The sequence below is a fragment of the Pseudopodoces humilis genome, chromosome 23 (genome assembly GCF_049639895.1).
Source record: "Pseudopodoces humilis isolate 2021_Gansu_Grassland_sample_001 chromosome 23, ASM4963989v1, whole genome shotgun sequence".
In the NCBI taxonomy this organism is placed as follows: Eukaryota; Metazoa; Chordata; class Aves; order Passeriformes; family Paridae; genus Pseudopodoces; species Pseudopodoces humilis.
In genome coordinates, this window is record NC_142222.1 from 4,623,410 (window position 1) to 4,647,787 (window position 24,378).

At 60.0% G+C, this 24,378-nt stretch overlaps 5 protein-coding genes across 13 annotated transcripts; 2 read left to right on the top strand and 3 right to left on the bottom strand.

The window, feature by feature from the left end:
• Positions 1 to 994: 994 nt before the first annotated feature.
• Positions 995 to 9,156, bottom strand: SARM1 (sterile alpha and TIR motif containing 1). Its single transcript, XM_005525783.3, has 9 exons — positions 8,717 to 9,156; positions 5,585 to 6,203; positions 5,207 to 5,419; positions 4,993 to 5,084; positions 4,297 to 4,532; positions 4,108 to 4,201; positions 3,562 to 3,751; positions 3,337 to 3,458; positions 995 to 2,868 (listed from the first exon to the last, which is right to left on the bottom strand). Exons 1-9 carry the CDS (start codon positions 9,154 to 9,156, stop codon positions 2,739 to 2,741), a joined length of 2,136 nt encoding a protein of 711 aa, XP_005525840.1. The 3' UTR covers positions 995 to 2,738.
• A 1,222-nt stretch (positions 9,157 to 10,378) lies between these two features.
• On the top strand, positions 10,379 to 15,784 carry VTN (vitronectin). 2 transcript variants are annotated; one of them, XM_005525784.3, is made up of 9 exons: positions 10,379 to 10,535; positions 12,199 to 12,341; positions 12,776 to 12,895; positions 13,368 to 13,673; positions 13,780 to 13,919; positions 14,170 to 14,326; positions 14,436 to 14,585; positions 15,150 to 15,422; positions 15,600 to 15,784. In XM_005525784.3, exons 2-9 carry the CDS (start codon positions 12,215 to 12,217, stop codon positions 15,716 to 15,718), a joined length of 1,392 nt encoding a protein of 463 aa, XP_005525841.1. In that variant the 5' UTR covers positions 10,379 to 10,535; positions 12,199 to 12,214; the 3' UTR covers positions 15,719 to 15,784. The 2 variants fall into 2 exon arrangements, with proteins under 2 accessions (XP_005525841.1, XP_087922382.1); XM_088066256.1 differs by having other exon boundaries at positions 10,390 to 10,535; positions 12,194 to 12,341.
• A 100-nt stretch (positions 15,785 to 15,884) lies between these two features.
• Positions 15,885 to 20,416, bottom strand: KIF12 (kinesin family member 12). Of its 7 annotated transcripts, none has more exons than XM_088066255.1 (17): positions 20,052 to 20,416; positions 19,692 to 19,966; positions 19,490 to 19,568; positions 19,287 to 19,408; positions 19,060 to 19,135; positions 18,805 to 18,939; positions 18,596 to 18,731; positions 18,266 to 18,357; positions 17,903 to 18,038; positions 17,698 to 17,816; positions 17,482 to 17,586; positions 17,137 to 17,396; positions 16,778 to 16,961; positions 16,588 to 16,686; positions 16,374 to 16,510; positions 16,141 to 16,277; positions 15,885 to 16,007 (listed from the first exon to the last, which is right to left on the bottom strand). In XM_088066255.1, exons 1-17 carry the CDS (start codon positions 20,247 to 20,249, stop codon positions 15,943 to 15,945), a joined length of 2,355 nt encoding a protein of 784 aa, XP_087922381.1. In that variant the 5' UTR covers positions 20,250 to 20,416; the 3' UTR covers positions 15,885 to 15,942. The 7 variants fall into 7 exon arrangements, with proteins under 7 accessions (XP_087922381.1, XP_087922376.1, XP_087922379.1 ...); XM_088066253.1 differs by having other exon boundaries at positions 15,902 to 16,010; XM_088066250.1 differs by having other exon boundaries at positions 19,287 to 19,568.
• Positions 20,417 to 20,422: 6 nt separating this feature from the next.
• SEBOX (SEBOX homeobox) lies at positions 20,423 to 21,828 on the top strand. Its single transcript, XM_014254937.2, has 3 exons — positions 20,423 to 20,436; positions 20,525 to 20,900; positions 21,024 to 21,828. The coding sequence occupies exons 1-3, from the start codon at positions 20,423 to 20,425 to the stop codon at positions 21,270 to 21,272; spliced, it is 639 nt and encodes a 212-aa protein (XP_014110412.2). The 3' UTR covers positions 21,273 to 21,828.
• Positions 21,829 to 21,956: 128 nt separating this feature from the next.
• Positions 21,957 to 24,263, bottom strand: VMA12 (vacuolar ATPase assembly factor VMA12). 2 transcript variants are annotated; one of them, XM_005525785.3, is made up of 6 exons: positions 24,059 to 24,263; positions 23,912 to 23,985; positions 23,745 to 23,834; positions 22,841 to 22,877; positions 22,455 to 22,567; positions 21,957 to 22,370 (listed from the first exon to the last, which is right to left on the bottom strand). In XM_005525785.3, the coding sequence occupies exons 1-6, from the start codon at positions 24,228 to 24,230 to the stop codon at positions 22,275 to 22,277; spliced, it is 582 nt and encodes a 193-aa protein (XP_005525842.2). In that variant the 5' UTR covers positions 24,231 to 24,263; the 3' UTR covers positions 21,957 to 22,274. The 2 variants fall into 2 exon arrangements, with proteins under 2 accessions (XP_005525842.2, XP_087922317.1); XM_088066191.1 differs by having other exon boundaries at positions 21,957 to 22,567.
• Between the last annotated feature and the right edge of the window lie 115 nt (positions 24,264 to 24,378).

Here is a 24,378-nt window from a genome sequence, read left to right on the forward strand (position 1 = left end):
AGTAAAGCTTGCAGGAGAGCTTTGTCTGAAACCTGTCCTTCAGTATGCAGAAAAAGCGAAATGCTTGCACCCAGCTTTGTCCATTGGGAGTTTGTGGTAGAAGCAGGAGGATCTGGGGAGCAGAGGAGCAGGGAGGCTTTAAGAACTTGGTGTTACGCCACTTGCTCCGAGCAGTTACGCCAGGGAACACGGGACTTACGGGTCTGGTTGCTGGGCTAAGCCTGGAATTGGCCTCCCCGAGGAACAGGGCATGCTCTGAACGTTGCAGTAGATGTTTGTGGCTGAAGTGATTGTGAAGTAAAGTCCACTCTGTGGGTGCCAGTTCAAGCAGGTGCTCAGTGTTGTGCAGTGAGGCGGAACCTGGCTCTGCGTGGGGAGAGATTCGATGGCAGCTATTGTGCCTTATTAAAAAAAAAAATGGAACCAAAGTTTTTCTAGGCCGTCCTTCAAGAGTTGCAACAGTGGAGCCACGGCTGGTGGCAGCAGGCAGGGTCCCTGGGGGTGCAGAGCATCAGTCTGTGCAAAGGTGAGGGGGTTCCTCCAGGGAACAGTGTTTGGGAATGTCAGCTCTGCTTCATGGTGGCAAGGGAAAACAAGTGTGGACAGCCTGCAGGGAGAGAAGCATGTGATACAGACAAAGAGGTGGGGATTTAAAGTGAAAAACAGATTTATTAATAATGCCTGATTGAATAACTGCAAACACTTTTGACATGGCAGAGCAAAGGAATGAGGAAGGATGAGGGCAGAGGAATTAATTTCCTTGGGACTGCTCCAGCTGGAAGGGGCTGGGTATAGGATGTTTAGCCAGAAGCAGGGCAAGTTCATTAAGGTGAAGATGATGATGGGGAAACAGGAGGAGTCACAGTCTGGGCAGCTGGAGCAGGAGATGGGATCTGGTTTCAGGTGAGACACCTGAGCTGTGGAGAACAAGGAAATCTCCACACGGAGTGCTGGGTGAGGAGGCTGATTGCTACAGAGCTCCTGGGAAACAAGACACAATCATCTCACCAGGGTTTATTGCAGGGAGAAAAATCCTTAGGACTGTTTGTGTGGGACTCCTTCAGTGGCCATGGAGGCCTTGACATTCAGTTACTGAAGGCTTTTCCCCGAAGCAGCTCGCAAGAGGCTTTTATCCTTTGGCAGATTCACCTTTGGGCTCATCTGCTGGCTTCTTGTTATTTAATCTGGAGATTAGATGGATTCTAATTCTGATGAATGCTGGGCAGATATGGCTATTAACCTTTCACTGGAGAGCAAAGATGCCATTAACTGTGAGCTGATAAAAACTATCCATAAAGCACCAGAATTAACTTTTTTTTTTTTTTTTTGGCCCCCTGAAATTTTCGTGGATCCAAGCCAAAAGAAAAAAAGTGTTTGTGTTCCTGACACTTAAAGCAGGGCTTCAGGGAGAGCCAGGAGGAGAACAAGGTGGCTGAGACTCCTTGTTACCTCCTGAAAGGCTTGAGTTCTTCTCGAGCAGGGATAGGAAAAGGAGCCTGGGGCTTCTGCAAGGTGATTCAGCAGCCTGGAGTGTGAAATGCAGGGTTTGTGTCAGGATGCCCATGGTTCCTCACCAGCAGTGTTGGCAGCAGGCACTGATGGTCCCACTCCCAGCTGGACCATCCTCTGCCAGCTCTTGGCATCAGCTCCACTTTTTCTTGATATTTTAAGGTGAGGAGCCGCAAAAAGCCCGGGGGGGTGTTGAGAAGAGGTGGATAGGAAGAAACAAGTTTGGAATTGCATCCAGCAGTGAGCAGGGACAAGCCCAGGGAGCTCAGCCAGGGCTGTGGGGGTGTGGTGGTCAGCAGAGAGATTCACCAGCTCCTGCTGAAGGCACAGACCACGGGAGATCCGCTGTGGAGCAGGATAAAATACAGCCACAGTGTACAATAACTCCACAAGCACAGCAATTAGCATCTTCCCTGTGTGGATTTCAAGTTTTCCAGGGTTACAGTCCAGCCTCCAGTGCCCTGAAAATACAGACCTGATAAAGTGGTGAAGCTGAGACTTCAGATGGAGGGAAGGAGGGTATTTTAAAAGCCCTTTTTGCAGAGATCCTGTGGAAACTTCACGTGGTCTAACCCCAAATTTCCACTGCCAGAGTTAAGAGCACACAGTGGTTTTGCAGCACTGGGAGGTGGAAGTTTTTTGAGGAGGGAAGGAGCTCTTGTGATAAAGGGACATTGCTGGGAAAGATAAAGCACTTCAGAAGGCCCCTGTGGGTTATCTTTCCCAAACACAAAGATTTTGTTAGGGCTTAGTTTTTATTTGCCCTTTCCTGCTCTGAGTTTCTGACCACAGGGATATTCCTGGGGCACACAGCACAACCACACATTCCTCTCAATTGTTCTTCTCTCCCGTGTGTCCCCTTACGATGGATTCTCAACACTTCTCCAGTTTTCAGTCCTTGGAAGATCCTTCCTCTTTGGAGCTGCTTCTGGGGGAAGCTTTTGGGGGTCTGGATGGTGCCAGTCTCCCTCACAGCCCATGCATGTCCTGCCACCCCACAGGGGGACATGGAAGACACATAATCCATCTCAGAGTCCAGCCTGGCTTGGCTCCTCAGGCGCTGTGGGAGTGAGTGCTGGCCTTTGGGGGCCAGGGGCTTGTTCTTGGAGGGTGAGAAGGGAGTGAGAGCCACAGGTTTTCTCTCAAAAATGGGAAAAAGTCAGGAGGGATTAATTTGGACCCACACAACAAGGGGTCACCTGGGAGTCTCTGAGACTGCTGTCCTGGTTCTAGCTCTGCCCCAGGGAGTGCAAACAGTCCAGCCCGTTCTCCGAGCCAGCCGAGGAGTCCCGGGAGGAGCGGCCGTGGAGAAAGCGGATGATTTTGTCAATTGTGGCCTCCTGGTACTCGTGGGACCACCTGTATTCGAGGGGAAAAATGCAATGTTTGCTTTTCCTCTTGTGTGTGGGTTGCCACAAGACAGCTCAGTTCATTTGGGCCAGGAGCCAGAGAGCCCTTTCCACCAGCCCAGCTCTCCAGGAGCTCCCTTTTCCCTGTGGATGCTGCAGAATGCCCCGCCAGGCTGGGATGCACAAAGGGAAAGCAGGGGGGGAAAGAAACCCAGGTGAGCTGTAAAACCTGCCTGAGGATGGGTGTCCTCCCAGCAGTGACCCCTCTGTCACCCAGAGGAGTCCCAGCACAGCAGCAGCTGGGATGTGGTGGGAACCTTTGCTCCCTGCATGCTCCGGAGCATCTGGGGTGACTCTGTCCCTTTGACCTGTTCTGCCTCCCTCATCTGTTTGTCCCAAAGTCCTTGGGCTCTTTGCTACTCCTTATGCAAGTTGTTCTCCACAGGTGCACCCCATGGCACAGGTGGCTTTTACTTACATGATACCATTAAATTTCAGGACAGCCCTCATGTCCTTGGGAAGTGTTTCTGGATCCGGCCACTCAAAATGGTCTGTAACAGGCACAATGTTCTTTCCAGAGTTCAGGGCTGTCACAATCTCCTGCAGGATCAGAACATGCAGGTGCTCATAGCCTGTACCAGCCCCTCACCAACTGCCTCCCACCCCAACATCCACACAGCTCCCAGCTGGGGGCATCTCTTACCTTGTGTACCCAGTCCTTGCACTCGGGGTCCTCCATGCATTTATCCAGCGCGTTTGCTGAGAGGACCAGCACAAAATTCCGGGCACTCAGGACGCTCTGGATCAGCTTATCTTCAAACTTCCCTGCCTCCAGCTTCTCCACGTCGATGAACACGCTGAAGCCGTGGAGCTGCAGGTGGACCTTCAGCAGGCTGGAGGAGAGGGGACCGTGAGGAGAGGTTTCATTTGCTGTCTCACCACGCTGGCTGAGACACGGCGAGACAGAGGAGCAGGGAAGGAGATGCCAGCACATGCCCACACGGCTGGTGATGTTGACTCCGTGCTGCGATCCCCTACAGCCCCAGGAGCGTGAGGAAAGGGTCAGACAGTGCCCCAGTGGCGGTGACAGGACTGGGGATCGGCCTGTCCATTGTGCAGGTTATCACGTGTGCTGTCCCCATTTGCTCCGCAGCTTTTGTGCAGCCTCTCCCTCCTCCACATTCCACATTTTTCCCACAGCTGACCACCCACCCTCCCTCTGGGCTTCACCGTTTCCTGCAGGACTCACCTGGCCAGCTGCGAGCCGGTGCTCCTCCGGTAGCTGATGAACACATCGGTCCCGTTGGACGCGGTTTGCAGCGTGATGGGGGAGTGAAGCGTTTCTGGGCAGCGCAAAACAACCACCAGAAGTTAAAAACCACCCAGCAGCTCATCCCAAACACCCCTCAACGCCTTTCCCTCCCGCTGGGAGCCGCACCCCTGGCCGCAGTGAGGATGCGGACGCGGTGGAAGCCGGTGTGGATGCGACAGTCCTCCTGCAGCTGCTGCTCCGTCACCCGGTGCAGGAAGTTGCGGTCAATGCCGCAGGTGAGCAGGTTGTAGGTGTACTGCCGGAATTTGGGGTCGATGCCCCCCAGCCAGTCGGCCAGGTTGCTGCGGTCACAGGTGGAGTAGTTGGCAAAGGTCTTGAGCTCCGTCAGCTCCCGGAAAAACCTGGTGGAGGAACAAATGGAGCGCCAGGCAGCACTTGGAGATGTGTGGTACCACATCTTTTACCTGCTCAGGGGGGAGTGCAGCTCCGTGCCGGGGTGAAGGATGAGCTCCAGAACAGAGGAACAGCTGCATGGGAGTGCTGGTCCTTGGGACATTGAGGTGTGAGGAGCTCATCTAAGGGTAAGTTCCCATCTTTCTGGGTAATTAGCACCATCCCACCTGCCCTGTGCCATTGGTGGTCTTCCCCCCACCCACATCTCTGCCATGCAGTGGTCCCATTACAGAAATCCCTCTGGGACTGCAAAAAGTGTAGTGGAAAAGCCCTGGCAGTCCAGGTTTTGCATTTGGAGGATCTCCATTCCTGTTTTTGCAAGAAGAGAAAGGCAGAGACCTTGTCCCTGCCTCTGCCACTGTGGTGACGGCCCTGAGGGAGTCCAGTGTGCCCTGGTGGTGGTCCTACCTTTTCCGAGTGATGCTGGAGTCCATCCCCAAATCCTTCTGCAGCTCCTGCTCTGTCAGCCTCAGGAGAATGTCCCCGTCCACCTGGTGATCCTGTCAAGAGAAATCCAGGCTGGAAAGGTCCCAGGAAAAGCTGGGTGAGATGCTTGCACCTCTGGCGTGAGATGGGGCAGAAGTGTCCATCCGTGCATCCCTCCCCCAGCACAAAACCCTACCAGGAATATTTGGCAATATTTGTCGAATCCGATCTGCTGCAGCCACGTCTGCACCTCACAGGATTTCCAGTTGGGAACTGTGGGCAGGATGCGCCGAGGAACCTCCTCCCCTATCATGCGCAGCACCTTTTTGGCCAGGGAGGAGGTGGTGCTGCTGGTGGAGTAGCACACAATCCTCTTCAGGCTCTGCGTAGCCCCGATCTCACTGAAAATCTGGGGACACGAAGGGAGGAGACGTCACTTTGCCTCCCCTCATCCTCTTCCCAGCAAGCTGTGCCGGGCCAGGCGAGGACCAAGGTGTTTGGTGAGCAAAAGACACCCAGCTGTGGCAGCCCTTCCCTTTGCCATCACCTTCCTCCAGGCCAACCTACCCTTTACCTGTGTTTTCTTCTGCCTGGCTTTGATGGCGGCCTCGGTGCAGAGGTAGAAGGCGGCGATGCACTGGGCTTCCAGCCGGGAGCTGTCCAGCAGGGGCACGAGGCGCTGCAGGTCCTGCGCCGTCCGCCCCTGGATGTTGTCACTGCTGCCCAGCATCTCCCGGGCGAACTGCTCGGGGTCCAGCGAGGCGATGAAGGGCTCCACCAGAGCCAGCGTCCCCGAGCGCTCCACCTCCTTCTCGATTTCCTTGTTGGTGGCCAGCACCGTGATGGCCAGGCAGGCGTGCAGCCGGATCAGCTCGTCGTCTTTGGAGAAGGCCAGTGGGAAAAGCCACTCCGCCGCCTTCTTCTCGATCATCAGGCGCTGGTTGGCCTGGCCCCCGTACATGGCGCAGTTGGCCAAGGCCATGGCGCAGTGGCGCAGCACGGCGGGGTCCGTCCAGCGGCACCAGTACAGGATGGTGTCCAGGCCTCCGTCGGAGATGAGCTGGAAGCAGGTCTCCTCCGTGTGTTTGAACATGTGCTCCAGGATCCCAGAGATGCTCTGGGCCAGCTGGGGAACGTCCCGCTCCTTGGCTAAGTTCAGGATTACGCCCAGACCGATCCGAGCGATCCGGTCCCTGAGGGAAGGAGAGGCAGGTGAGGAGCAGATGGATGTGCAAGGAATGAGAACAGTGACTGGTGTGGCCCGTGCCTTGGTGACATTTATCCCAGGACAGACAGATGATTCCCTGCAGGACACAGCTGCCAGATATGCAACACAGCAAGATGCAGTGGGCCGGTGTTGAGGGAAGAACTTGTGATGGGGTGCACGGCCCAGGAACCCCTCGCTGGATGCTCTCGTGCTCAAGGTAGGATCTTCATCGCAATTAACAGGCAGGGTAGGTTAATGCCAGGCTGGAAATGGATCTGCTGGGCCAGCACTGCTGTGGTGTGGAGCCGTTTTGTGTTTGGGAGTGAAACTTGTTTGTCCCCTAAGCACTGCTGTCAGAGCTGTCAGGACAGGGCTTTCACACCTGCATGAGCAGCCAAACAGCCCTGAACACAAGTGGGACACGGGGGTCTGTCCTGCCATGGCAGCTGGAGGGAAGCTCTTTATTTCCTCACCCTGCACTCCTCTGGAAGAGGACAGCAAGAGCCTGGGGTAGGTTGCCAAGGGCCACTGCTTGGCCACAGCTGATTTTTGGGAGGCCTGTGCTTAAAATGACACCTGAATAGGGCTGTGCCTTGAAAATGCAGTGAGGAAGGGGGAAATCAGGATCATAGAATGACTTGGACTGGAAGGGACCTGAAAACTCATCCAGTTCCAAGGGACAGTCACACTTTCCAGCAGACCAGGTTGCTCCAAGCCCTGTTCAACCTGGCCTTGGACATTTCCAGGGATGGGGCAGCCGCAGCTTCTGTGTGCTAGGGCCTCCCCACCCTCTGAGGTGAGCTCTTGGCTGTGCTCCCACGAGCTTTCCTGGGCCAAGTGGAGCCATTCCTGCCCTCAGCAGTGGCCATTTGGTGCCGTGATGGAGCTGCTGTGTTTGTGAGGCAGCGCTGGCACAGGTGCCCCATGCCCTGCCGCTCGTGAGGGCAGTGGCACAGTCCCCAGCCATGGTGGGGTGATGGCACGCCTGTGCTGGCAGGCAGGAAGAGCATTTCTGGGAAGCCTGTGACACACAGGGCTCTCACTGACCTTGGGGTGGGTTTGACAGGAAATGCTGTGGAGAACCCTGGGAAAAAAAAACAACAAAAAAACCCTGGGTCTGGCTCTGAGCCCCGACTCAGCCATGGAGCTGGGTGACAAACACGGGTCCCCAACTCCCTGCAGCTGCAGATGGAGCCAGGACCTGTCCAGCTCCCAGCTAAACACCTCTGCTGGTGTGCACAAACTGGGAGAATTCTGTAAGTGAGAGTCTTGGACCCAAAGGGGAACCCCATTCCTCCCTGCCATTGCTCAGAGGTTGTGGGAAGCGAGGGGCTGGAATCCCATGGCTGCTCCAAGACCCTGGCCCATGAACTGCCCCTGGAGCAGAAACAACAACTCCAGCAAATGCTTTCTCTTGCTAAGAAGCTGAGTGCTGAATGCAGGCCATGCCAGTGATGCTTCCTGGGATTAAATTCCACCCTAATGGGCTTTCCTGGTTTAGCTGCTGCTTATTTTTGCCTGCCAGTGCATGAAATGAGGCCCAGGCTGCGAGTCCACAATCTCCCAGCCAGAGACATCCCCCAGGAAGCCAGAGTAACTTTGGTCAGGCTCCCTCCATACAATTTCCAGAGCTCTGGCTGGGGCTGGCTGGGTTGGGGTGCTGTGAGGGAGAGCAGAGCTGGCAGAGTGCATTTGGGGTGTTGGAAGGGTGAGCTGTGTGCGGGTGCTGTGATTTAAATGTGCCAGATGTGCACAGGCACTGTTGTACACACACACACACACATTCAGGCATGCACTCCCACCCCACCGTGCCCTGACAGAGACATCCCAGCACCTCTCACCTGTCCTGAGCAGCAGCACATGCATCTGAACTAGGGCCTGAGGGCTGCTGAGCCCTCCTTATGGCTTCCTTCCAGCCCTGGGCAGCAGCAGGAAGGCTCTGGCAAGTGGCTTTGTCCTCCTCCTCCTGCTGCAGTCATGGCTAAAGGGGAGTCACGTCTCGTCCTTTGGATCAGATGCTCTGAGCCAGCCAAACTGACTCAGCTCAGCGAGGCAGAGGGGGCTCAGAGGACACCCCAGTGCTCACCAGCATCCCTGAGCTGGGGCTGGTCCAGCTGAGGGGGCTCAGAGGACACCCCAGTGCTCCCCAGCATCCCTGAGCTGGGGCTGGTCCAGCTGAGGGGGAAGGGAGCGGCCCACGGGCATTGCCCGGACCTGGGTCAGGGAGCCTGGGTGTGGGGGGATGTGGTGGGGATCCCAGGGGGTTCGTGCAGCTGGGAGCACCCACAGCAGGGGAGTCTGGAAGGTGGAGGTGAGGTCAAGGCCAGGCTGGATGGAGCTTGTAGCACCCTGGTCTATGGAAGGTGTCCCTACCCATGGCAGGGGGTTGAGGTGAGCTCTTTAAGGTCCCTTTGAGCCCAAACCATTCTGGGAGCTGGCAGTGCTGGGGTGGTGGGGAGGGCTGTGCCTGGCAGGGCGAGGGGCTCTTTGCAGACTCACCTGTTTTCCGCCACCAGGATCTGCTCCAGGAGTTTTCCTGCCTGGCACTTGGTCTCCAGCTCGGCGGTGTAGAGCAGGTTGAGCAGCAGGTCCAGGCCCCCCTCGAGGCGGATCACATCGCACAGCACCTTGGCCACGTCCCTCCCCACGGCGGGCATCCCCCAGGCCTCCTCCACCAGCCGGAACACCTCGGAGAGAGCCGCCCGCAGCCCCTCGGGGGTGGCCGCCTGCCTGGCCTGGGCGATGGCCCGGCGGAGAACGGGCAGGACCCGCTCCAGCGCCTCCCGGACCTCGCTGCCCACCCCGGGGGAGACCCCGCCGTGCTCCCGGGGGCTGCCCCCGCCCGCCCGGCTCCCACACTGCGGCACGGCCAGCCGCTCCGCGCTCGCCATGGCCAGCGAGCGGCCCAGCGTGTGCAGCGACAGCAGCAGGGCGAGCATCGGCCGCCGCTACCGCAGCATCCCCCGGGGAGCCTGCAGGGACCCCCCGCTCCCGCGGGGTCCCGCCTGGCCGGGGACAGCAGGGGACGGGAGGGAGGGTGAGTCCCGCTCCCCGCTCTGCCCTGTCGGGATGCGGAGCTGGAAGAGGAGCGGGATCCGCCTTCCCCGGGCCGGGCTCAGCATCCCGGTCCCCGGGGCTGATGTCACCGGGAGCAGGCGCCGCCTCTCCAAGGAGGGGCTCGGTCCCGGCAGCTGCAGCCCCCTCCCGCTGCAGATCCCCCCCAGACCCTCCTGCCACAGCCCCGGAAGGGTTAACAGAAGCGGGGATGTAGCACTTGGGGCCGTGGTGGGCTTGGCAGTGCCGGGATAATGGCTTTTCCAACCTAAATTTCTGTGATTGTGGCCTTTCAGTGCTTAAACAGGGCTCATTAAAAAAAAGTAAAAAAAAAAAAAATCGGGAGGGGGAAGTGACTTTTTACACAAAGATACCGATAGGACAAGGGGGAGAGGTTTTAAAATAAAAACCGAGAGATTTATATTAGATACTAGGAGAAAATTTTTATTTGTGAAGTAACTTATTCAGGGAAGCTGTGGATGTCCCAGCCCTGCGTGTCCAAAGCCAGGTTAACAGGGCTTGGAGCAACCTGGTCTAGTGGGACGTGACAGGATTTGGAACCAGACAATCTTTCATTTTCAACCCAAACCATTCTATTCCACAGCTCTCCCTGTCCAGCCTGAGCTGGGGCTTGTCCTGCTGTCCCCATGGCCCACATCCCCCCATTGTGCCCGAGCTGCTGCTGCGGTGTCACTTCCACGGCAGGCAGGGACCCCCAGGCTGATTTTGTGGGACATTTCTTCAGGACCCTCTGTGACCAGCAAGGGGGCACAGGGTGGAGGTAAAGGGGACCAGGCACTGTGGTGGTCACGGTGAGGCTGTGACCACCCTGGCACAGTGTTTCGAACCCGTTTGGTATCAGCAGGAAGCAAATACCCATTGCTTGGTGAAAATTCAGGGCAGCTCTTCTGGGTGGGCTCGGGATTTGCATGATAAAAGAAAGAGCAGAGGCAGCCTGGGCCTCTTTTGTTTTCTTTTTTCCAGGCCAGACGTGCTCAGGGCAGAAATGCTTAAATGCTTTGGGCATTTCTCGGTGTGCTGGGAGGAGCAGCTTAAATCCTTGACCCCAAAATCAGGTTGTTGCCAGGTCAGCCTGAGACTTAAATTCGAGTTGATGTTTGGATGTGACAGAGTCGCTCTTAATCCTCTCTGAATCCACTACGAGGGGACAGACAGAGGAAAGGGACATCATCCCACGAGGAGGGACAGCAGACAAGGCACCCCGAGCAGCACAAAACTGCGGGAGAAGCTCGGCACAGAACCAGTAAGGATTTTCCTGATAAATTATTGTTACTCAGGGGTAACCATAAGAGCTGTTGCAGTGTAGAGCAGCAGGGGGTTTGCTGCCCGGGGAAAGCAGAATTCAAACCATTCCCTTTAGGCTTGTCCTGACTATCCCAGAGAGCTGTGCTTTGCTTTGCCTTTAGTTTTGCTTTGCTTTTTGGGAGAGATTTCAGACCCAGCAGCCTGGAGTCTGGAACTGCAGCAGTTCCCAGCCTTGTCCTGGGGGGTCAGCCCCGTTTCCCGAGTTCTCCTCACTGGCTCTGCTCAGCCCTTGGCCGGAGGAGCTCCCCCGGCCCCCTTTATCCAACCAACCCCTCTCCTGGGGTCTGCTCCTGGCAGGGGAGGGCTCACTGAGCTTTCGTGGGCCCCTGGCTGGTGACTGGGAGCCTGGAGCAACAGAAGGGAGCTTTGTCTCAGCTGATCAGCCAAAGCAGCTCAGACAATGCCCAGCCCTTCTCCCTTAGAGCCTCCTGCGAGCCTGAACCCTCGCAGGGCTGTTGTCCCCCAGGACTGGTTCAACAGGGACAGGACGAAGCTGTGCTGCAGCACTGAGCTGGGGCTGGCACTTGGGGACAGTGCCAGCCCCGCCACAGCTGAGGCCAGGGGACAAGGAGCGGGGTGAGGGCCACAGGAGAAGTTCTGCCCCAAAAGCCCATGTCTGGTAGCTGCCCTCAGCTCCCCAGGGCTTCCAGGTGGAAATGCCTGTCTCAAAACCAAATAAAGCTCTTTCCAGCAAGATGCCAGCAGCAGACGATGCCAGGAGATGCCAGGAACTGCCCGTGTCTGAGCTGGCAGAGGAGAGACCCCTGGACAAGAGGGTGTTCTGCTCGGGTTTCTCTCCCTCCCCAGATCTTGCATCTCCTAAAGCTGCACCACTCCTGCCCAAGGGCTGGGACAGATCCCACGGAGCTCCTGTCCCAGCTGAGATAGAAGAGGCAGGATTGCTGCAGCCTCGTGTGTGTTTGCTCCTTGCCCCTGATTAAATAAACATCCCAGAGTTATCAGGAGCTGCCAAAAGAGCTGAATCAACATTAATTAGTAACCAAAAAGATTGGTTGGGAAGGGAATGATGGGAGCAAAATACACAGGCTTTTGTTTGCCTTCTGCAGTGAAAGCGCTGATGGCTCCTGCCCCCAGCCGCTCACCTCTGGCCTCTGGTCCCCACGCACAGAGGTGGCACCTGACCCATCCCAAGCCACCCTGCCTTGAGGCTCTCCAGGTCTGTTCCCAGCCTTGACACTGAGAAAACTGAGATCCCAAGAACAAGCCCTCCAAAATGGTCATATTTTGGGCAAGTGTAAGCCCAGGGCTTTCCCCTTTGTCTTCTGAGCATCTCTGCCCTGTCTCATCTCATTTGGGCTTTTGTCTTTGCCAAAACAAGGCTGGGAAACAGCTGGTTGCTTTGAAGTATGGCAGGGCCTTAAAAGTGGTTCCTGACTGTCCTTCTGCTGTCCCTCCCCACTCTGAACAGTGCCCAACCTGCACCGGGGCTGGGGAGGAGCTGCTCTCACTCCTGGCAGCCCTGTCCCCCTCCAGACATCCCCAGTTCAGCGTGGACTGTGGGGGAAGCTGGGTGGGAGATCATCTCTGCCCCTTTTCCCCTGCTCCGACCTTGGGCTGTTTGCTTTCTCCCTCTGGGGCAGGCTGAGCAAACAGTGGATGCTGGGGCTGTGCTGTGCTCCAGCCCGCACAGTCGCAGGAGGGCTGTGCTGCCGGACACCCAGGATGAGGCTGCTCTTCCCTGCCCTGGTGCTGGCCCTGCTCGCTGCCAGCCATGCTGCAGAAGGTGAGCTTCAGCCTGCCAGCCCCTTGCCAGGTGCTCTGGGGATGGAGCAAGAGCGGCTCCTGGGCCGGGTGGGGAGGATGGTGACCACGGCCACACTGGCTGTACCCTGCAGGATGGGGGTACGCTTATTTCAAAGCAAGTGGGCAGCACACAAGCCAGGGGTGCCTTGGGAAATCCCTGCCCGTCCCACGTCCGGGCTCCCAGCACGGAACTGTGACCATGGCACAGCCCAATCCGTGGCTCCCATCCCAGCAGGACCTGAGTGGGAGCTGCTGTAGCCCCTGGTGATGGAGTTGACCATGAAGAGGTGGGGTATCCTCAACCAGGACATCCCCAAATTTGTTCTACCCCGTGGGGCTGGGCTGGGGGGGAGGCATGGGCCCCACTGCCCCACTCCACATCACTCCTCCTGAGCTGTGGGGTGGCTTTTGCAGACTCCTGCGAGGGCCGCTGTGAAGAAGGCTTTGATGCAGGGCACAAGTGCCAGTGTGACACCCTCTGTGTGTACTACCAGAGCTGCTGCAGCGACTACTCCACCGTCTGCAAAGCCAAAGGTACTGTCCCCACGGCCACCCTCCTGGCCAGGGCACAGGGGGAACGGGCTGTGGGTGCTCCACAGCGTGGGGTCTGTGCTTGGTCAGCTCTGCTCTCACCTGTGTCCAGGGGGTGAAGTCAGCACCAGGATTTCCTGCAGCACATGGGGTTTTTGGGAGCTGGCTCCTCACCATACGGGCCGTGGGATCCGTGCTAATTGGATATATTGGATAGAAGGAAAAATGTCTTCATTGAAAGGGTGTTCAGGCATTGGAATAGGCCCAGGTGGAATCACCATCCCTGGAAGTGTTCCAAAATTCTGTATTTCTGGCACTGGGGACATGGTTGGCAGTGCTGGGTTAAATAGGACTTGATGATCTTAGAAGGCTTCTCCAACCTTCATGTCTCCATGATTCTATAAATCTCTGTTGCCTGGGAGGGAGCATCTCCTGCACCCAGACCAGGTGGGAACCAGCCTGCTCCCTCCTGCAGTGACCCGGGGAGATGTCTTTGCCTTGCCGGAGGACGACTACCTGGACTACAACCTCACCGTCGACTTTCCCACGGACGAGGTGCCCGTGGCAGACCCCACAGGGCTGCCCACATCCCCCACAGGGCTGCCCACATCCCCAGTGCTGGTGGAAACCACACCAGAGAGCAAGCCAACCCCTGGGGGGACACTGCCAGAGCAGCCTGACCCCACCACAGATGGGTCTGGGGAGCCTGAGGAGCTGTGCAATGGGAAACCTTTCGATGCCTTCACTGACCTGAAGAACGGCTCCCTTTACGCTTTCCGAGGTACTTTGGGGACCTTCCCCAGGCACGTGGGACACGCTGCCATGCTGTCACCCTGTGCTGGTGTCTGCAGTCCCTCCTGCTGCCCCTACCTCTCCTCTCTTCTCAGGGAAGTACTTCTATGAGCTGGACAAGACCAGTGTGAGGCCTGGCTACCCCAAGCTCATCAGTGATGTCTGGGGCATCGAGGGCCCCATCGATGCAGCCTTCACACGCATCAACTGCCAGGGCAAGACTTACCTCTTCAAGGTGGGCTGCAGGGCTGGGGGTACCCCCAGGGTGGACAGCACAGCCCCCCAACCCACCCTTTATCCCCTTCTGACACCTTCCATGCACCCACACACACAAGTGGTTGCCAGATACCCCAAATCCCTGTGGTTGTTCTGGGACCCCCAAGCAACCACAGCCTCATGATGGGGCTCCCCAGCATCCACTCGCTCCTCCCGGCAGACCCGTGGCTGGGGGATGTTGTAACCCCTCTCTGCCCCCCACTCCCCAGGGCACCCAGTACTGGCGCTTTGATGACGGAGCTCTGGACCCTGGGTACCCACGGGACATCTCCGAGGGCTTTGAGGGCATCCCCAACAATGTGGACGCAGCGTTCGCCCTCCCTGCCCACAGCTACCACGGCAATGAGAGAGTCTATTTCTTCAAGGGTAAGGGGGGCAGCCCCCCTGCTCCTGGCAGAGCCTGGCACCATTGGGCACAGGCTGGACACCCCTCCAGTGCTTGTCCCCCACTAACACCCTGCTCATCCTCTCCTAGACAAGTACTACTGGTCCTACGACTTTGCCCAGCAGCCCACGCAGGCCGACTGCGAGAAGTCCTCCCCCTCCACGGTGTTCAAGCACTACGCCTTCATGAACCGGGACAGCTGGGAGGATGTTTTCCAGCTCCTCTTTGGCAGCAGGATGCGTAAGGGCTGGGCCAGCCCCGGGGGAAGGGTCCCAACAGCGGGCACTGACAGGGCACGAGGGATGCAGACACACAGGGAGGAGGGAGCGATGCCTGGAAGCACAGATGGGCAGGATGAGCTATCAGGGCAGGATGAGCCATCACATCCTGCCCAGGCCACGAACAGGAACCCCCCAGGCCACAGCTGCACCTCCCACAACATCCCAAATCCCACCCTCACAGCCCTTATGCTCCACAAACCCATCAGCAGCTGCCTCACACCATGGTGTCACTGCTGGGGACTGTTTATTATCACTGGAGCTGGAGATGGCACAGGAAAACCCCAGCCTGGGCACAGGGAATGAAAGATAGAGAGGAAGAGAAGGGGGCTCAGCAGCACAAGGCTGACCCCAGCCAAGGGAGTGGGGAGCCGCTCCTGTGTCACTCACACGTCCCATCCGGGCTGGCATCCTTTGGAGCATTCCTGTGGGTCTCGGAGCGGGTGCTGGGTGTTCTCTGTGGGGCTGGGCCCAGCTCACCCCACACGCTGCTGCCTCTCTCACTCACCCTCTGCTCCTTTTGCAGCCGGGGCGAGCGGCCCGAGGTACATCAGCTGGGACTGGCGGGGGCTGCCCAGCCGGCTGGACGCTGCCATGGCCGGCCGCATTTACGTGGCCTCCAGCCAGCCCCGGAGGAGGAAGTCTCGCCGCCAGCGCAAGAGGTACAACCACCACCGGTCACTGAATTTGGGATTCTGGAGCTGGCTGCAAAATGACCCCGACTCAGCAGGTGTTGAAAGTGATGGGCTGTCGGGCTCCACGTGTGAGATGCTCCAGAGTGTCTACTTCTTTGTAGGAGGTGAGTCTGTCAGGATCTAGGAATGATGTGGGATCGGGGCTGCCGGGCCACGGGGAGGGCTCCTCTCTCTCTGCAGTGTCCCAGGGCTCTGGGATGCAGTAGGAAGATGCTGGCAGTGAGGCCTGGCAGCTCCCCAGAGCTGGGGACAGTCCTGACAGCCACGTCCCCTTCCCCTAGACAAGTACTACCGTGTCAACCTGCGCACCAAGCGTGTGGACCTGGTGCGGCCACGCTATCCCCGCTCCATCGCCCAGTACTGGCTGGGCTGCCCCCAGCCTACGGAGGAGAGCGCCTGATGGGATCCCTGGAGCCACCAGCAGCACAGGCCCAGCTAGACAGAAATAAACTGTGAGAGCCATGCAGGCTGGAGGGCTCTTGTCTGTCCATCTGTCCAACTGTTGTGCCGAGGTTTGCGCAGTCCTTGTGGTCCAACATCCCATGTCCCCGAGGGCTGTGGTTGTCCCCCCAGTCTGTGCCAGATCCCTGATGCTGGCCCCATCCGTGCTGTGCCTGTGGCAGCTCAGATCTGCTCTGCCAGCCAGTCCAATGCCTCTTCCCACTGGAGGAGAGGGACGGTGCCGGCGGCTGCTGGTGGGGAGCAGCAGGGTCAGGTCTCCGTCTCCCCCAGCATCATTCCACAGCCCCATGTGTGAATGGCTGTGCAGGGATGGGTGCCCATCCAAGGCCCTGCCTGGCCTCCCACCACTGCCCTCCTCACCTCTGGGCTCTGGCAATCCTGGCCACGGTGGGGCTGAAGGGATGACCCTTCCCTCAGGGCTGGGAACGCGCTCAGGGCCTGGCAGCTCCCGGTGCAGTGGGTGCTGCTGGGACAAGCTCCTGCTCCTGCCATGGCTCCTGCCATGAGGACACATGAACAAACCCTCACCTACTGTCTCACCACCCCCTGAATCTCCAGGGAATTGCAGCTGATGCCCAAGGAGTGGCTCTCACCGCTTCCTCTGCTGGGGCTGGGGGTGCCCTTGGGGCTGATGGGAGCCAGGCAGAGCTGTGTCCTCCTGTCCAGGTGACAGAAGACCAGCACTTCCCTTGGGGGGGACTGGCTGTGGCATGGGGGGCTCTGGCAGCACCTGGGGGTGAGCAGAGCGGTCAAGGTGGCTGTGCCACACCTGTGCCACCCCCTCCAGAGAGACCCCTGGGGCTGTACCTGGAACATGGTGGCATCAGCTGGCACACATGGTGGCATCACAGGGCAGCACTGTGGGCACACTTGGCAGCTGGGGTGGCTGGAGGCAGGAGGGAGCTTCTGCAAGAGAGGACAGCAGTGGGTGGGTGGTCTGTGCATCCTCACTCTGCCGTGGGCAGGATGACTGCAGACCCCAGCCCCCCATGCTCACCGGCAGCCGGGGGACAGAGCTGGGTGTCGTGTCGGGCCGCCGGTGCCTCACCGAGCGCCTGGGGGGGACATGGAGGGTGCGGGCACTCCGGAGCAGGGGCTGGCTGTCACAGCAGCTGCGGCTGACTCTGTGGGATGCGCCAGCTGGGATGTCACCACTGAGCTCTGGGGACAGATGGGGCTGCCTGGGGAGCAGTGAGGAAGCCCGGCAGGGCATTGGCAGCCTCCGGAGAGCCCTGCCCAGCCTCACGGAGTCCCTGAGGAAGGCTGGTTGGTGCAGGGTGCTGCCCAGCCAGGGGCTTTGGCTGCCCTGTCAGCCCCTTGATCCCCTATTCAGGGGTCCTACACAAACATACATACCTCATCTGCTCGTTCTCCACCACGAAGTCCCGCAGGAGACCGTAGAGGCTGGGCCAGGCTGGGGTTCCCTCTGGTGGGAGCTGCCCTGCAGGGCCGTACCTGTCTCCCGAGCCCGCCCATGCTTTTGGAGTGTTCCCTGTGACCTCCCTGCTCCTCAAAGGCACTCTGGGCAGGCACAGCTGCTGGCGCAGGGAGAGGTTTTCCAGCTGCAGGGCATGGATTTCTTGCTCCAAGGTTTGTAGCAGCTTCTCCCGGGACACCTGGCAGGGGTGGGGGGATAAAGGGGTGGGTCAGGGGGGTCCCAGCCGGGCAGAGGAGCTCAGAGGGGTTCCCTGTCTGCGATACCCTGTTGGCCAGGGGTCTGGTGGTGACCCTCCGTGCACGGCTGGCGTAGTGCAGCGTGCTCAGAGTCTCTGAGAGGCAGCGTGAGGACGGGGAGATGCAGGCGACCTGCCAAGGAAGAAGAGATGCAACTGGACTGTCATCCAGAGGGTCACCATCCTTTTCCAGCCTTCCCCTTCATGGGGTGAGACCCCTGCCCAGCCTCCTCCACGGTTTTACCATCAGGGTGATGCCCGAGCCGCCCAGGGAGCGAGCCAGCAGCCGGGTGAGCTTGCTGTCCCGGTAGGGGATGTGCGTTCGCTTCCCTCGGGGCTTGGCCAGCAGGGAGATGCAGTGTCCTGTCGGAGGATGAGCCACAAAGGATGTGACAGGGCTCTGGCGGGGGCCAGCAGGGCTCTCCCAGGGCGGATCCATCAGCTCTTACCCAGCGCCAGGAGGCTGCGGTTGATGCTGTTTGCCTCCACGGAGAGCTCCCCGCTGGAGCCGGTCTCCTTCACTCGCTCGCTGCCAGCCAGGTCCACGAAGCACAGCGTGCCCTGCTTGCTGGGGCAGGCGCTGGCCTGGAGAAACCACGTTGGAGGGTGATGCTTTGGCCCCCGTCACCCCTCCTCCATGGCCCACAGCACTGTCCCGACTCCTGGATCTTGGACAGGATTCCCGGCTGCTCACTCCAGCCCCACTCGTGTATCCTTGAGGAGAGCGTGCCCCCCACACCGTGGGGCTGTTTGCACCCCGGCTCTGAGCCCTGAGCCCCCCAGCCCGCCCCAGGAGCAGGATGCGCGCTCACGGCTCGGCTGCGGATGTGGATGGTCAGAAGAGCGTGGCTGCGGCTCGAGTGCCTGTTGAGGGCATGTGCCGAGGTCCGGCGTCTCTGGGATCCTGCCGGGGGAGGAGTTGATTGTACGACACCTCACATCCCAACGCCACAGCATCCACTGCCCACCACCCCCTGCCAGACACGAGCCTGTCTCGGCTCTGCAGCAGGACGGGGAGCTGCTCCTCTCGGCTGCCATCAGAGCACCACCAGCCCTGGAGACTTTCTGTGGGGGCTGAATCCTCCTATGCCGGGTCTAGCACGCCCTTAACGTGTCCCAGGCCTGTGCCTGTGGCTCAGCACCTTGCAGGAGCAGGCTGACGATGGCGTCCAGGCTCTCGAATTCCACATTGAGCTGGTTCTCCACGTAGAAGCCGCGGGTTTTGCTCCAGCGCAGGGGCAGGGCGCACGGTGGCCCCGGGCTCAGCAGGTCCCGGATCTGAGGAGATGGAAGGCACCGGGGGAGCGGGGGTGCCACCAGGGCCGGAGCCGGCGGCTGGGCAGGCATTTACCTGTTCGTTGTAGATCTCCAGGTAGGAAGCGCTGAGAGCCAGGTCAGAACCACGGCTGCGGCTCTGATCCAGGAGGCAGGTGAAGGACCTCTGCATCAGCCCCAGCAGGGCCGGGGAAGCCGGCTGGGTCTCGCTCTGCAGAGATGCCAGGATAGTGAGCGGTCACATCGGGCACCCACCTGCTCCCAGAGCCCATGACCGAGTGGGAAGAGCTCATCCCATGACCAGGATCAGGTCAGATGGTCAGCGTTGTACCTGGGCGAGGGGTCCCATCAGGGTGTAGGTTTTCCCCGAGCCGGTCTGCCCGAAGGCAAATACTGTGCAGGAGAAGCTGTGGAAGATGCTGAGTGTCAGGCACGGCCGCAGGCGGTGGCACAGCGATGCCACCTCCCGACACAGCCCCGGCAGTGCAAAGGCGCCGGAAAGGCCCGGCGTGGGGTGGACGGAGGGTTTGGGTCTGCGGGGGCCTCTCCGGGACTCACCCGTCTATTGCCAGCTCCACCAGCTGCCTCATCCCGCTGCCCTCGAACACAGCCTCCTGCGAGGCACCGGCGTCGAACACGGCGCTGAAGCCGAAGGTGGCATCGTGCCTGGCCGCGCTTACCTGGCCGTGGGGACAGCGGCGGCTCAGAGGGTGCCGCAGCCCTCCCCGACCCCGACACCCCGACGGGGAGGTGGCACTTACGTGGACGGCACCGTCACCGAGGCTGTGTACAACTTGCTGGTCACCTCTCCGCGTCTCCGTGCAGGTCAGTGGCCGGACCCTAACGGTGGGGTGTGGATGGGGACACAGACGTGTCGCTGCATGGGGTCCCTGGGGAGCCCTGCTGTGACCTCGTCTCAGGCAGGGAGGTTCCTTTCGTCTGAGCCCTTTCGTCTCCCCTTACCTTAACACCACTCTCAGACGCGTCTCTCTGCCTTCCACGGGGCCCTCCCGCTCCTCTCCAGGACTCCTTTGGGGGACAGAGGGCAGCAGGGTGGTGGGTGCTCCCAGCTCTGGGGTCTGCCCTCGGGATCCCCCGTCATGCTGCGCTCGCACCGTCCTCCCACCTCCACTGTGCCCCGAGGCCTGGCAGGGGACAGAGCTCACTCTCCCCGCCATGTCGCCGCAGAAGGACGGTCCTGTCCCCCCCAGCCTTTTTCGGGCGCCACCCGCCGCTGCCTGTATCAGTCGAGCAGTCACTGCACAAATCCTGCTGCTCCAGAACGGGGTGTCCTCTGTCTCTTCTGTCTCCCCGAAAACTTACGGTCTCTCCTGGCCTCGTGGGAGCGTTCTGGGCCGGGGGTCCGGCTGGGGGTCCCCGCCCCGCTCCCCCTCTGGTTCCATGCGCCCCCCAGCACCCGGTGCTCGGGGTGCCCGCGGCGCCCGGCCGGTCCCGGCGGGAGCCACCCTCAGCCGGCCCCGGCTGCCCCGCACAACCGGTACCACCGCTCCGGTTAAACATTGACCGGTGCCAGCCCTGCGGGAGAGCGGCGGTCGCAAGGCGGGGGAGGGGGCGCAAGGAGCGGGTGGCAGGTGGGTCCCCGAGCCCTGGGATCCTCACGATCCCCACCGTGCCCCGACGGCGGCACTGCGGAGACCTGTACGAGCAGCTGGTGGGGCTACTGGTCCCCGGGGATGCTGGGGAGTCAGTCGGGGCTGCCGGGGCTCTGCCATCGGGGACGCGGAGCTGGGACAGGCACCGGGAGCCCTTGGGAAGGGTTGGGGCGGGGGGGACAGCACCGCCCGCTCGGGGCGGTCCCAGCCCGCCGGGGGGGACCGGGGGGAGATAAAAGCCGGGGCGGCGGAGGGCCGGGGGGAGCCGGGCAGGAGGAGCGCGCCCCGGGGCACCTCCCGAGCCCCCCAGCCGCTGCTCCGCTTCCCCGACGGGGCGGGCGGGCCGGGCGGCGGGCGGGCTGCGGGGGGGGGCGGCTCCCAGGGGCCGTGCCCCTGTCCTTGTCCCTGCCCGGGGGGGCCGCGGAAGCGGCGGAGGACCACGTTCAGCCGGGGGCAGCTGTCGGAGCTGGAGCGGGCCTTCGCCGCCGTGCCCTATCCGGACATCGCCACCCGGGAGCGTCTGGCCGAGCTCACCCAGCTGCCCGAGGCCAAGATCCAGGTGAGCGCAGGCGGGACCCTCCCCTCCATCCTTTCCTCCTTCCCTCCGGGGGCCCCCTCTCCTCGGCGGGGCCACCCTGTCGGGGCGCTGTCGTTGTTTCACAGTTCCCCTCGCCCGTCCCAGGTCTGGTTCCAGAACCGCCGCGCCCGCAGGATCCGTAGCGCCAAGCCGGAGCAGCCACCGCTACAGCCGCTGCCGCCGCCCGGGGAGCGGGGTCCCCCAGCGGCATCCCTCGACGGCAGCATCCCGTGCCCGGCCCCTGCCCTGCCGCCGCCGGGATCCCACAGCCCCGCTCGGGGCCTCCCCACCTCGCTGGGCTCCATCTCCGACCTCATCTACAGCGCGGCCATCACCAACCTGGGCGAGCCATAGCTGTGGCAAGGACCCCTGGCTCTAGGGACCCTCCTGGCACCGCGGTCCCCCCAGATTAGCGCCACAATTTCATCAGGGTGTGGAATTACTGCCGGTCCCAAAGGCCCTGAGGATGTCATCCAATATCCTAAATGCAGGTGCAGCCACAGCAGGGGCAGCTCCCTATCAGCCCCCTAATACCAACTAATCTTTTGGAAAAAATACCTTAATCTCGGGCTGTATCTACGGATGATTGTGGCGCGGCCGCCCCTAATCCGCAGGCACGTTCGCAGGTGCTGGCAGATCTCCCTGGATCGGATATTAAACCATGTTTCCAGAGGGGCTTAGCTGCCATCAGAGCATTAATCACTGTGTCTGGCCCTGGCAGAGTGCCCACCTGGCAGGTGTCCAAGTCCCCAGGGCCTGCCATGGGTGTCCCCAGCCTGCTGTGGGTGCACCGAGTTGGCTCCACTCTCTGTCCCAGGGCAATTGAGAAACCCCTGGGCTCAGTGTTGAGGGGTGTTCTGGGCACCCTTTGGCAGGGGGCTGGGAGCACTGTGCAGGCATCCTTCACTGTGCAGGCAGAAGGTTTGGACAGGAGATGGAGCAGGATGCAGAGGCAGAGGGAAGATTCACATCTCTGCCATATCTCAGATGCCATAGCAATGTTTCTCATACCAACAGACACCTCCCGACACGCAGGAAGAAGGTTACAAACACACAGTGTTAAATTTATTTCCAGAATAAAAACAGACAGAAACTTCCCAGGACAGCAGGGATGGCAGGAACTGATGCCCCTCTCCCTGCTGGGGTGACTGGAGTCCACAGCCATTCCCTCTCCCGTTCTGCAGCTCCGGGATTTCCAAGCCATGATTCATTTCAGGAGTGGGAAGCGAAGGATGAGCCTGAGGAGTGCAGCAGTCTTCCCACAGCAGGAACAGGTACAGACAGGACAAGATCTGTCCCACATTAGCAGCTCCTGGGGAGGACAAAAGGCTCCAGCACGAAGCCTGCAGTTCATGGTCATAGTTTGCCAAGATCCCCTTCGAGGGTCCGCACCATCACGTACAGCTCGGCCAAGCCCACCACTGAGGCCACAATGACGGCTGACAGGACACGCTGGGGACACAAAAGAGAGAGAGGTGACCCTGGGTGTCTGGCGTGGCCAGCACAGAGGGTCTGCCAGGGGCAGGGCTTGCTCACCGCCGCTGTCTCTGCGAAGACATACTGGCTGCCCAGGTAGGTGCAGGCAAAGGCGGCCACCACGGTGACAATGAAGTTGAAGATGGTGATGACAACGGCTTTCATGGAACGAACTGGGGGACAGAGTGGTAAAGGAGGTGATTTTAGCTAAGGCTGGGGAGTAGGGCTGGAGACAAGCTGTACTCATGCACAGCTGCCTCAGCTGGGATCTGGTGCCTCCAGAAGTATTGGTAAGAGTGACCAACAGGCTACTTTATTCAAGGAACACTTCAGTGCATGAAAACCTTCTGGTGAGATGTTCCGAAAGGGAAGGGCTGTCACCAGCTGGAGATGGAATAGCTCCCATGCCTGCCCTGCACACATCAACAGGACAGGGAGCCACTCACCTTGCCTCCCAAATTCAGCCAATGGCCCGCTCACCTCCTGAAAGAAGGGATTGAAACAGCTTGTGATCACTTGTATTTTAATGTTAATAGTTAAGTTATTACTGTGTGTGCAGAATAAAAGCAATGCCAATGCCCTGTCCTGTCCCCAAGACTCTGAGGTTTTGAGTGGGTGGGCTGTGGGGGAGCAGCAGTTTTACAGCACACAGGTTTGTGAGATTTTGCACAAGTTCTGTTAAAACCACCCTGGATTATAGATCACAGCATGGTTTGGTTTGGAAGGGGACCCTAAAGACCATCTTATTCTAGCCCCTGCCATGAGCTGGGACACCTTTCACTAAACCAGGTCAAATCTGGAGTGGTCCAGCTCGGCAGAGAGAAAAGCAGATCTTCTCCTGAGAGTTAATGTGCACTTGGATGCCAGGTACAGTGTGGAAGGGCAGAATGGGATCACACAGAATGCCAGCAGGAAGGGATGCTGACTTGTCTGAACAGTCACCTGCCAGAAGATATCAGCTCCCTCAGGAAAGAATGAGTGCCCACATATGATCTTGTATTTTCAGCTTTTATCTTGACATGAATGAGGCAATTTTAAAACTGTGACAAAAATTTAAGCAGCACAGATGCTCCCAGTCAAACATTTACGGCATGTGCTCAGTCTCCCAGAACAGAACCTGAGATCTTCGGCACAGTGAGCAGTTCACAAAAGTCAGTATGTCTAATTAACCACGCTGTTAACCCTGTCCTACCTCTGTCCTCAACACCGGATCTGTTCCCCGTGTGTTTACTGCTCTCTTCCAGTGCCTACCACATCCCCTCTGCACTGCGCTCACTCCAAGGGGAAAATCTTTGCTTTCAGGTGTTTGAGGGATGTATCCTGGCAGCAGGCACTGCAGCAGCCCCTCACCTGGCCGGTGATGTTGCGGGTCATCCGCTGGTACTCCTCGTGTGCCAGCTTGGCCTTGATCCGCTCCAGCCGGGCCACCAGCTCGGGGTTCTGAGGGAGGCACGGACCCACCGTGAGGGCCGGGAGCCGCCGCCTCCTCCCACGACCCCCGGCCGGCCCTCACTTACCCGCGGCGGCACCGGCACCTCGGGCAGGTGGATCTCGCATCCTTCCAGCAGCTCGTGCAGATGCAGCGGAGACCCTGCGGGCGGGGCACGGGGCGGTCACGGCGCGATCACGCTGCGATCACGGCGGCCCGGCGCAGCGCGGCCTACCTGCCTCCCGCAGCGCGGCGTGCAGCCCCCGCAGCAAACTGAAAGGCACCAGCCCTCCTTCCGCCGCCAGCGCCGCCTCCAACTCATCCCTCAGCCCGGCGGGCAGCGCTGCTAACTCGCCGGCCCGCACCGCCCGCCGCAGCCGCGGCCCGGCCCGCACCGCCGACGCCATTGCTGGGCCCGGCCGGCGTTGCCGGGGTGACCGGGAGAGGGGCGGCGGAGGGCGAACCATAGAGACGGCGGGGCGGGGCGGCGCCGCGGGCGCGGCGGGCGGGGCGGTGAGGCGCGGCCCGCGCGGGGCACTGTGGGCCGCGGGCGGT

Coding starts and splice junctions, on each gene's coding strand:
- SARM1 (XM_005525783.3), bottom strand. CDS start 9,156: ATGCTCGCCCTGCTGCTGTCGCTGCACACGCTGGGCCGCTCGCTGGCC. Junction 5,420..5,584: donor CCAGGCAGAAGAAAACACAG/GTAAAGGGTAGG, acceptor TCGTGTCCCCAG/ATTTTCAGTGAGATCGGGGC. Junction 5,085..5,206: donor AATATTGCCAAATATTCCTG/GTAGGGTTTTGT, acceptor TTCTCTTGACAG/GATCACCAGGTGGACGGGGA.
- VTN (XM_005525784.3), top strand. CDS start 12,215: ATGCTGGGGCTGTGCTGTGCTCCAGCCCGCACAGTCGCAGGAGGGCTG. Junction 13,920..14,169: donor GCAAGACTTACCTCTTCAAG/GTGGGCTGCAGG, acceptor CCCACTCCCCAG/GGCACCCAGTACTGGCGCTT. Junction 14,327..14,435: donor GAGAGTCTATTTCTTCAAGG/GTAAGGGGGGCA, acceptor ATCCTCTCCTAG/ACAAGTACTACTGGTCCTAC.
- KIF12 (XM_088066249.1), bottom strand. CDS start 20,249: ATGTTTAACCGGAGCGGTGGTACCGGTTGTGCGGGGCAGCCGGGGCCG. Junction 19,569..19,691: donor CGTCTGAGAGTGGTGTTAAG/GTAAGGGGAGAC, acceptor CCCCACCGTTAG/GGTCCGGCCACTGACCTGCA. Junction 18,039..18,265: donor TCCACATCCGCAGCCGAGCC/GTGAGCGCGCAT, acceptor TGGTTTCTCCAG/GCCAGCGCCTGCCCCAGCAA.
- SEBOX (XM_014254937.2), top strand. Junction 20,901..21,023: donor TGCCCGAGGCCAAGATCCAG/GTGAGCGCAGGC, acceptor CGCCCGTCCCAG/GTCTGGTTCCAGAACCGCCG.
- VMA12 (XM_088066191.1), bottom strand. CDS start 24,230: ATGGCGTCGGCGGTGCGGGCCGGGCCGCGGCTGCGGCGGGCGGTGCGG. Junction 23,986..24,058: donor CGCCGCGCTGCGGGAGGCAG/GTAGGCCGCGCT, acceptor CCCCGCCCGCAG/GGTCTCCGCTGCATCTGCAC. Junction 23,835..23,911: donor AGGTGCCGGTGCCGCCGCGG/GTAAGTGAGGGC, acceptor TGCCTCCCTCAG/AACCCCGAGCTGGTGGCCCG.